At 45.0% G+C, this 10,910-nt stretch overlaps 2 protein-coding genes across 2 annotated transcripts; one reads left to right on the top strand and one right to left on the bottom strand.

Annotated features, from left to right (window-relative positions):
• Positions 1-360: 360 nt before the first annotated feature.
• Positions 361-1,416, bottom strand: LOC139457427 (uncharacterized). Its single transcript, XM_071238827.1, has 2 exons — positions 1,402-1,416; positions 361-702 (listed from the first exon to the last, which is right to left on the bottom strand). Exons 1-2 carry the CDS (start codon positions 1,414-1,416, stop codon positions 361-363), a joined length of 357 nt encoding a protein of 118 aa, XP_071094928.1.
• Positions 1,417-3,134: 1,718 nt separating this feature from the next.
• LOC139457426 (tetraspanin-18-like) lies at positions 3,135-10,464 on the top strand. The gene is made up of 7 exons (XM_071238826.1): positions 3,135-3,143; positions 4,045-4,296; positions 5,007-5,081; positions 6,245-6,352; positions 8,689-8,889; positions 9,482-9,565; positions 10,393-10,464. The coding sequence occupies exons 1-7, from the start codon at positions 3,135-3,137 to the stop codon at positions 10,462-10,464; spliced, it is 801 nt and encodes a 266-aa protein (XP_071094927.1).
• The last annotated feature ends 446 nt before the right edge of the window (positions 10,465-10,910 follow it).

The raw sequence follows: 10,910 nt of genomic DNA, 5'->3' as shown, positions 1-10,910 counted from the left end.
AAGTGGAGAGGACTGACATGATCTGCGCATGACCGCTAGGAATGCCAGGTCAGCAAGTGCGACCATGGCAACCAGTTATCTGCTGGCCTATATTACGTTGCTTCAGGTCGTGATATCAGGGTCCCTTTACTCGGCTCCTCACAGTAATACAGCTCATACCTATATTTGGAGAAATCCACAGTGAAACCGAATTCACTACTTTACGTGACTATTACATTGTATAACGCGATCCGGTGGCAGTCGCAACCGTTATATAATAGTTTTTGGTTTATGTAACTAAAATGTCTATTTACCATAAATAGTTTTTCTCACAATCAGCCATATTGTACAAGTTTATATACTGGGGCATATGTCGGTATGCTATTTGCGCATAGTCACTACTCCACTTGCGGCGGCGGCGGCGGTGGTTGTGCCGGCGGAGACGGCGTTGGCGTTGGCGTTGGCGGTGGCGGTGGCGGTGGCGGTGGCGGTGGCGGTGGCGTTGGCGTTGGCGTTGGCGGTTGCGGTTGCGGTGGCGGCGGAGGCGGAGGCGGAGGCGGTGATTATGCCGGCGGAGGTGGCGTTGGCGTTGGCGTTGGCGGTGGTTGTGCCGGCGGAGGTGGCGTTGGCGGCGGCGGCGGCATGGGCGTTGGCGGTGGCGTTGGCGTTGGCGGTGGCGTTGGCGGTGATCGTTTGTGGAGGAGTCGATGAGTCAAGCCATATCTAGATATAAAGGGGAGGTCGCTTAAAACTAAATCCCAGTGTTGAATTAAATCTGCTCAGATTATTGATTTTCTCTCCTTGCCAAGTAATGAATCATGATAATTGATTAGTTTGTAAAGTAACACCTTTTTCTCGCGTTATTCTGTCACGCACGAATTGGTGTATATACATTACCGCTAAACACTAAGTACCTTTCACAGCAGTACTTTCGCGAAACGTAGGCGGAACTTTCGCACTTGAGTGGATTTTGATCTTTATTTTTTCGGAATTATTGCTTTATGTTTTCGGAATTAAAGGCCTCTTTGGTCTTGTAGATAGAGCGTCTGCCCGGAGACGAAGGTCGTGGGTTTGATTCCCGGCCGCGTCATACCAAAAGACGTTGAAAGATGGTACTTGTTGTTACCCTGCCTGACGTTCAGAAATATTTTTGTATACTTTGTATGCTTTGTATATGCGGCTGAGGCCTCATGCACAAATAAAGATTGATTGAATTAAGGGGCTAAAACAAGTACTGGTCGGCTCGGAGTCAGTATACTGTGTCTGAGCGGGGTATTCATGTTAAACTGCGGGATGGTATCTCAGTGGGCTACAAAATCGACATCAGTCCGGACTAGTACAAGCAGCGACACACACGTGCATGCACGTCGCTATATAAGTGCAATGATCTTGAACGCGACGTTAAACCCCATTTCACCTCACAGTAGTTTTGGGCATCAACGTATTGTACACCTGTGGTATCGCGAAATTCGTCACAAGAAGGGGTAGGTACTTGTGAGCAGTAGTGTATCAACCGCAAGATTAGATTAGAACTCCAAATTCAATTTCTGATAGTTTTCTACCAACAGCCTCCCGACCGGCCTTGGTTAACGTAATCTGTCATCTGTATTTTCAGTTAAATGTCCAGAGTTGACGTAGATATTTAATAATGTTGGTTAGATCTGTCGATGGAGATATATTGACCTTGTTGTGTACCTGGTCATCTTCCCGAGGCAAGGGAGTTAACTGACTATAAAAGTCCAGTTTCCACCCTTGCCGAACTAGGCTGGAATTACTGGGCTCGATCGTAGCGCCAACAGTGCCTATTACCAATTGTGTCCCTTCTAAGCCTCTCCTAAGGACCAATCAGATTCCACCTCTCGTATCACTTGCGTTTGCTTCACACAAAATGGTTGCGCCCGGTCAGGACGATCTGATCGATAATCAAGATCTATATTGTGAAAAAACGGGCCATACATCGCGAAATGCATCAAATCACGTGAGCACCTTGATTAAAAACATGAAAAGATTTAGAAAATATCTGCTGACAACGAGTTGATGGTGCACATGCTTTGCAAATCCTGCAATCGACCGAAATCTGCACGACAGTTTACGAACCGGATTTCAATTTCGGTGCGCGATTTTGATTGGACTATGCATAGACTCGTTAGCCCAGCCAAAATGTAACTCCATAATACCAGCCTAGTTCGACAAGGGTGGACACTGGACTTTTAAAGTCAGTTAACTCTCTTGCCTCGGGAAGATGGTACTTGGTTGACAAGAGACCATGCCAATACTCAGTATCGCCCTGGCGACTGTGTATCCACCATCCTTTCATTAAATTTATTCAGTTTAGATTAGAGCTTCGAATCCAAATTTACAAACATTTTCATTGTGTTTGCTCGACAGTGCATTCAGTGGAGATATTGTCCAATTTACGCTTGTCAGAGGGGTACACAAAGTAAGTGATCTAGACTACCAATTGTCTGACTTTCAATTTTTGTGAAAAATCTGAGTGGCTGAGTGGGTTAAATCGCTGACTTTGTGTGCTGGCGATTTGGTGCCTTACTCCTAGAAGAAAGTAAGTTCTAAAATTTGTAGTTTACGGAGAAAGTGTTATCCCAAATATATCCTATGTTACATGTAATGACTTTCTAAATGACATTGTGCATTCACGTCAACCTGGTTAAGCATTACGTATTACTATAGCAATTTCCTTTCACATACACAAGGAAACCAATTGGATCTTTCAATCTGGAATCTAGTGACGTTTTGAACACTGCATTCTCGTAAGCTGCATGTGTTTAGGTCTCCGGTTCACATAGGCGTTTGGCTGGGATTTTTGTGGGGCGGTCGGGTAGCCTAGTGGTTAAAGCGTTCGCTCGTCACGCAGAAGACCCGGGTTCGATTCCCGACATGGGAACAATGTGTGAAGCCCATTTCTGGTGTCCCCCGCCGTGATATTGCTGGAATATTGCTAAAAGCGGCATAAACGAGAAATATATTCGTTAACTGTCTCACAACAGGTAGTGTTTTCATTCCTGTGGGTTCGGTACTCTAGTTAATCAAACATGTTTGCTCATTCTGGGTGACTAAATGTTTTCGGTCCTCTGGTTAATAAAACATGTTTGCTCATTCTGGGTGACTAAATGTGTTCGGTCCTGTAGGGTGACATTATGTATTCGGTAATCTGGTTAACTTGAGGCGTTCGGTACTCTGGTTAACTAGAATTGTTCAGTACTCTGGTTAACTAGAGGTGTTCAGTACTGTGGTTAACTAGAGGTGCTCAGTACTCTGGTGACCTAGAGGTGTTCAGTACTCTTGTTACCTAGAGGTGTTCAGTACTCTGGTTACCTAGAGGTGTTCAGTACTGTGGTTAACTAGAGGTGTTCAGTACTCTGTTTAACTAGAGGTGTTCAGTACTGTGGTTAACTAGGAGTGTTCAGTACTCTGGTTAACTAGAGGTGTTCAGTACTCTGGTTAACTAGAAGTGTTCAGTACTCTGGTTAACTAGAGGTGTTCAGTACTCTGGTTAACTAGGAGTGTTCAGTACTCTGGATAACTAGAGGTGTTCGGTACTCTGGTTAACTAGAAGTGTTCAGTACTCTGGTTAACTAGAGGTGTTCAGTACTCTGGTTACCTAAAGGTGTTCAGTACTCTAGTTAACTGAAGGTGTTCGGTACTCTGTTTAACTAGAGGTGTTCAGTACTCTGGTTAACTGAAGATGTTGAGTACTCTGGTTAATTAGAGGTGTTCAGTACTCTGGTTACCTAGAGGTGTTGAGTACTCTGGTTAACTAGAGGTGTTCAGTACTCTGGTAACCTAGAGGTGTTCAGTACTCCGGTTACCTAGAGGTGTTGAGTACTCTGGTTAACTGAAGGTGTTCGGTACACTGTTTAACTAAAGGTGTTCAGTATTCTGGTTAACTAGAGGTGTTCAGTACTCTGGTTAACAAGAGGTGTTCAGTACTCTGTTTAACTATTGGGCTGTTCAGTACTCTGGTTAACTGAACGTGTTCTGCCCGTCCAAAGCGACATTAATACAACCCACCAATCAAGTATGTCTAACATGTCCTCTTGTTGGTAGATTATCTCGCTGGCGCTGATTGCTGTGGGGGCGATCCTCAAGTTCTTCCCCGGGATGCTCATGTCGTTCCTCATGGCCGGCATCTCGTCGGTGGCTGGATTCAACAAACCCGGAAGTTCTGCTGACTTGACCTCGATTCCACTCATCGATGACCTGGGCGTGGCACTTCTTGTCTTTGGAGCCGTTCTGTTCCTGATTTCGTTCCTGGCATGTTGCGGAGCCTGCTGCAAGTGGAGGCCGTTTCTTGTCATAGTAAGAACATTCGTGGGTTCGAATCCAAGATTCGTCCTGACTTCATTCTTTGTTGGGGCGGTCGGGTAACCTAGTGGTTTATAACTTATTGAACTGGAGGTTTACAGTTTACATGTTCATCATGCTGTTTGTTTTTATGAAATTATGGGTATAAATATGTTCAGTATATAAATCGTCAAGCAGCGTGTGTACCAAATATACGAAAATGCTTTGTCTGAAAATAATTTTCTTTTGAACAATTTTGAACATTCGACAATAACGATGGTGAGCTTCAGTGCCTTGTGTATTGGTAATGGAGCAAAGGCAAAGTGACGAAAGGGTGACTTTTACATAGCCGATATAGTGTTTAGACCACTGGGTATACAGGCAGGCATCTTCCAACAGACTAGGGCGGTGGGGTAGCCTGGTGGTTAAAGCGTTTGCGAGGGTCACACTCACTCCAACAGCCCTGCACACAGTTGCAACCTGGTCGGCACTGGGGTGACGTAATCTGCCCTCTGTATTACCAGAAACAGCTTCCGTGACTAGGCCGTGACTGTGTGTGGTACTGTTGCTGTTTGAGAGCTACCTGGATGCCTGCTGGGTTTCCGAGACCAGGGGATACCTTCAAGACATTAATATTCTCAAGTACAGTGTCGACATACAAATTTGTTGTTTAGAACTTTTGATGAGAACATATACTGACTGTTGTTTATTTCTTTGTTGACAAGTTTGTAGTTTCTATGACTATACTCATCATCACCCTGGCGACGGTAGGGGGACTCTTCCTGACCAAGGCGTCCACAGTGAGTAGCCGTACACTCATGTATGTATGTGTGTGTGTATATATGTGTGTGTGTATGTGTGTGTATATATATATATATGTGTGTGTGTGTGTGTATGTGTGTGTATGTGTGTGTGTGGTGTGTGTATGTGTGTGTATGTGTGTGTATTGTGTGTGTGTGGTGTGTGTGAAGGATCTGTGTGTATGCTGTGTGTATATGTGGTGTGTGTGTATTGTGTGTGTGGTGTGTCTGAAGGATGTGTGTGTATTGTGTGTGGGGTGTGTGTGAAGGATCTGTGTGTATGTGGTGTGTGTGTATGTGTTTGTGTGTGTAATGTTTGTGTGTGTGTGTGGTGTATGTGAAGGATGTGTGTGTATATGTGTGTGTGCTGTGTGTATGTGTGTTCGGTGTGTGTATGGTGTGTGTATATTTGTGTGATGTGTGTGTACGTATTTGTAATGTGTGTGTATGTGTGTATGGTGTGTGTATATGTGTGTGATGTGTGTGTGTATGTGTCTGTGGCGTGTGTGTGTGTGTGTGGCGTGTGTGTATATGTGTGTGTATGTGTTTGTGATGTGTGTGTATGTGGTGTGTGTTTGTGGTGTGTCTGTGTGGTGTGTGTATGTGTGTGGTGTGTGTATATGTGTTTGTATGCGTTTGTGATGTGTGTGTGTGATGTGTGTGTATATGTGTGTGGTGTGTGTGTATGTGTTTGTGATGTGTGTTTGTAGGTGTGTGTGATGTGTTTGTATGAGCGTATGGTGTGTGTATATGTGTGTGTGGTGAGTGTTGGTGTGTGTTTGTGGTGCGTCTGTGGGGGGTGTGTGTGGTGTGTGTATATGTGTGTGTATGTGTTTGTGATGTGTGTGGTGTGTGTGTATGTGTGTGATGTGTGTGTATGTGTTTTTGATGTGTGTGTGTGTGTTGTGCGTTGGTGTGTGTTTGTGGTGTGTGTATATGTGTGTGATGTGTGTGTATGTGTAGGTGTGTGTGGTGTGTGTGTGTGTATGATGTGTCTCTTTTCTCCAATGTTTAGACACGGTATCTAAATCAGTAGGGTATCTATGAGTCGAAGTCAAAACTATGCATAACACAGGGCAGAAGTACGCCCAAAACACTCTCGTGCCAGATCTCGGGTCAGAATCTCCTTAAACCTTCACTAAATCCTCCACGTTTTTGTCCAGCTGCACAGCTCAATCAGGACCAGTCTCAAGACGAAGGTTCGGAATGAGTACCAGGGACCAGTAAGCGAAGACATCTTCTCCCTCATCATCAACGTCCTCTCCTACGGCGTAAGTAACACAGGCCAACATTTACGATCCCTGCCACTCCTCATTGCGATGTCAGAACCTCCATTTCCATGCGTGACATGACAGCCATTTATTTAATCATTTGTTCATCTTAAATCCACTCAGAATCCGTTGGTCGTTGATTTTAATCTCATCGCGCCATGAATATGATTCTTGGTCAGCAAATATGTCCGTCGTCGTGAACTTAATCAAAGAACGGTTCGCCGCGATCATGTTTCTTGGTTTGTCAGCACCATACCCGTGTTCGTGGGTTTCACCGAAGTGGTAAACGTCTGAGACCTGCATCACTTCGGGCTTTCCTTCCACATTAAACTGACACGCCGCGATATAACTGGAATACTGTTAAAAGCAGCGGTAAACGCAACTCACTCACTCACTCATTGTCATTGACGCAGGTTCCATATGTTACACAGGGAATGGTAGAATTTCAAGGTGAAGGTCATCTGTTCTCAATATCTTGTGTGGCAACCATTAGAGTTAAAAGCGGCGTTAAACCCAACTCACTCACTCACTCATCAAAGATGACTTGCGCCACTATAAAGCAACACTCCTATATCAAGCTGTCACTCTGCTACATAAATGGAAAAATGCACAAAACCAGAATTCACTCATTCACACGCGCTTGGTGAGGTCGAACCGCCGTGAATGAATTTATGTTAGAATGTACGTTTTAAGGGATAGTTCAGCCTTCGACCAATATACTAAACATTACGAACTGCTGAAAAGGGTTGATGTAGGATTTTGCAGTGATTTTGTGTTGACGTAGTCGTAATCTTCATGACGTACATGCTGCTGTGATGTAGTTGTAGGGAAGCTGTCCATGGTGGTGCACGCCCTATCACCCAGCACCGGTGTCAGAAACCAGTGATTGTGGGTTGAGATACAAGGATTAGCCCTGATCATGTTCCCGTGCCTGTCAGCACCCAGTTCGTGCTAGTTGCTTTCTCAAAAGTAGTGCAAGTCTGAACCCTGCATCACGTCGGGATTGTGACCGACACCAAGCTGACAGGAGCTGATGTAAATGAAATATTGTACAAACGCGGCGCAAAACAAACTCGCAGGTTTCGTTTCAAAGGTTTTAAACTTCTTGAGGAAAGCTGTTAAAATCTGTGTTGCATGAGGAAATCATCCCAAACTGGAACACTGAATCACTGTCTCACCCACACATTGAATCACTGTCTCACCCACACACTGAATCACTGTCTCACTCGCACACTGAATCACTGTCTCACTCACACACTGTCTCCCACACACACTAACGCACTGTCTCACCAACACATTGAATCACTGTCTTACCCACACACTGTCTCACCAACACACTGACTCACTCATACACTGAATCACTGTCTCACCCACACACTAACTGTCTCACCCACACACTGTCTCACCCACACACTAACTGTCTCACCCACACACTGTCTCACCCACACACTAACTGTCTCACCCACACACTGTCTCACCCACACACTGTCTCACCCACACATCAAATCACTGTCTTACCCACAAATTGAATCACTGTCTTACCCACAAATTGAATCACTGTCTTACCCACACGCTGAATCACTGTCTCACCACACGATGAATCAGTGTCTCACCCACACACTGTCTTACCCACACACTGAATCAATGTCTCACCCACACACTGAATCAATGTCTCACCCACACACTGAATCAATGTCTCACCCACACACTGACTCACCCACAAACTGACTAACTGTCTCACTCACACATTGAATCACTGTCTCACTCACACATTGAATCACTGTCTCACTCACACATTGAATCACTGTCTCACTCACACATTGAATCACTGTCTCACCCACACATTGAATCAATGTCTCACTACACATTGAATCACTGTCTCACTCACACATTGAATCACTGTCTCACTCACACATTGAATCACTGTCTCACTCACACATTGAATCACTGTCTCACTCACACATTGAATCACTGTCTCACTCACACATTGAATCACTGTCTCACTCACACATTGAATCACTGTCTCACTCACACATTGAATCACTGTCTCACTCACACATTGAATCACTGTCTCACTCACACATTGAATCACTGTCTCACTCACACACTGAATCACTGTCTCACCCACACGCTGAATCACTGTCTCACCCACACACTGACTCACTGTCTCACCCATACACTGACTCACTGTCTCACCCATACACTGACTCACTCACACACTGACTCCCCGTCTCACCCACACACTGAATCACTGTCTCACCCATACACTGACTCACTCACACACTGAATCACTGTCTCACCCATACACTGACTCACTGTCTCACCTTTCCATACAGTTCCAGTGTTGCGCCATTAACGGCCCCGACGACTTCGACCCCAAAGCTACCTGGAGGACCTACACCTACGGCAGCCACACCGTCACTGTCGACGTGTCCCCGGCATGCTGTATTCCGGAAGTACTCGAGAACGACGAGCAGCTTGACTGTGCCAAGAAGAATGGCGCCGGAGAATTTGACTTGAAGAAAACCAATACACAGGTGGGTACCTCACGCTTAATCTGTTAAACTGTTTATAGATTCCAAGATTGTCAGAACACAATACCCTCCAGTTTCACGTGTATTATGTACACTCCCGGACAAAAGAAGATACACAACCATGCATGATGGTGGCTAGAAAGGAAACAAACAAATCGTTATCGATGGTGATGTTATAAGGAGAGTGATCCAAGCGGGTAAAGTCACGATCAGTTTGAGTTGCTACACAGATACAAGACTAGCAACGCTTTGATAACGTTTGTAATTTTGTGATCAAGTGCGTGCTTTCTTTTGCCCGTAAGAGGCGAATAACGGGATCGGGTGGTCAAGGTCGCTGACTTGGTTGATACATGTCATCGATCCCAATTGCGTAGATCGATGCTCATGATGTCAATCACTGGATTGTCTGGTCCAGACTCGATTATTTTACTGACCGCCGTCAAATAGCTGGAATATTGCTGAGTGCGGCGTTAAACAACTAATCAACCATTGATCATGTATTCTTTTAAGGAATAGGAGTTACGTCACTTGTGGAGCTACGATCGCTTCATGGGACAAAACCCTGGACTTTCAGTGACTGTTGTGTTGTTTCCAGGGCTGCTATGACAAGATCCTGAAGCTGGTGGAGGACAACCAGCTGTACGCCATCCTTGGCCTCGTGGGGCTGCTGCTGTTGCTGGTAAGACCATCACTCCTGTCGTGGATTGTGAGGGAGGTAGATTTTACGCCGCTTTGAACAGTATGTCACTAACATCACGGCTTTTCAGCTTTTCTGAAACCCACGAGCACGGGTGTGTTGTGGACAAACCTAGAAACAAAATCAGGGTGGACCGGGATCCGAACCCCTGATCATAGGTTCCTGGCACGCCAAGGGGACGCAACTCTGTACAGAGAATTACAGTGCCTCAGACAACTGAGCAACCCGTGCCTCTTGCAAGGCAAGTAGAGAAGGGTTCAAGAAATTATATACTGAAAAGTGTCGTATACACCGCCTTTAGATGGCGATCACATCGTTTCGTGTCCCTGCTTCGAACAATGAACGATCGCTGTATTAGGGGTATACTTTATATATGTTTATTGTGTGCATCAGACGGAGTGTGAGAAGTGATACGTCTATGACGACATGAAGGGGAAAAGACAGGGGACAGGCTGTGGATGGAACGCTCCATAAATATTTGTTTTCAAAATTCTCATTTACATATTAAAATACACGACATTCCATTCCCGACATGGGTACAATGTGTGAAGCCCATTTCTGGTGTCCCCCGCCGTGATATTGCTGGAATATTGCTAAAAGCGGCGTAAAACCATACTCACTCTTGAAGCTGAGATGCATTATGTATCAACAAACACGAGCGGACACTCTAACAAATTTTCAAGTGCAATCTTTCTATGCTCGGCAGTTTATAACCTGGGCCTGGTGCTACCTTTACGTGTGCTGAATCAGCTTGTAATGGCTCAAAACATGTCTTCTTAATGATTTCATTCCAATTCGTTTATTTTCAGTTGCTGGAAGTTATTTTCTCCATCGTTCTTATCATTGACATAAACAACAAGGCCAAAGTAGGACCCATCTAACCGGCCAGCTGGCGGTGACGCTGAAGTACAGGCTTACAGCTGAACAAAATGGGATTTTATGAGTGCTTGCAGTTGTGTTTGATTTCGCTTAACAGATATTTGCAAATGTTATGTTCATCGATAGACTGCATTCTCCGTTTATCCTTAGAGAAGCGGAGCGTGGTATCAACCTCTTGGTGCACGTTGGTCCTATCGTTACAAACTATATATGGAGATTGTAGTAACCAAGTTTCACTGTGCTAGGTTTTATGGATTTGATGTCTGATCATGGTGGCTCCAAGGCTCCCGACCATTTAGAATTACCGTCTCGCTTATTACACTATGTACTGTAACATTGACAAGCCCTTGAGACGCGAGGTTCCTTATCACCATTGAAATCATTTGGGCTATTAATGAGGGATCAATGATTAATGACCTCAGAGGTAAGGTGAAATGGGGTTCAACGT

This window comes from Haliotis cracherodii, unplaced genomic scaffold, assembly GCF_022045235.1.
Source record: "Haliotis cracherodii isolate W230 unplaced genomic scaffold, xgHalCrac1.p SCAF_12, whole genome shotgun sequence".
NCBI lineage: Eukaryota > Metazoa > Mollusca > Gastropoda > Lepetellida > Haliotidae > Haliotis > Haliotis cracherodii.
The sequence above is the reverse complement of the archived record's forward strand: the minus strand, read 5'-3'. Positions and strand labels throughout refer to the sequence as shown.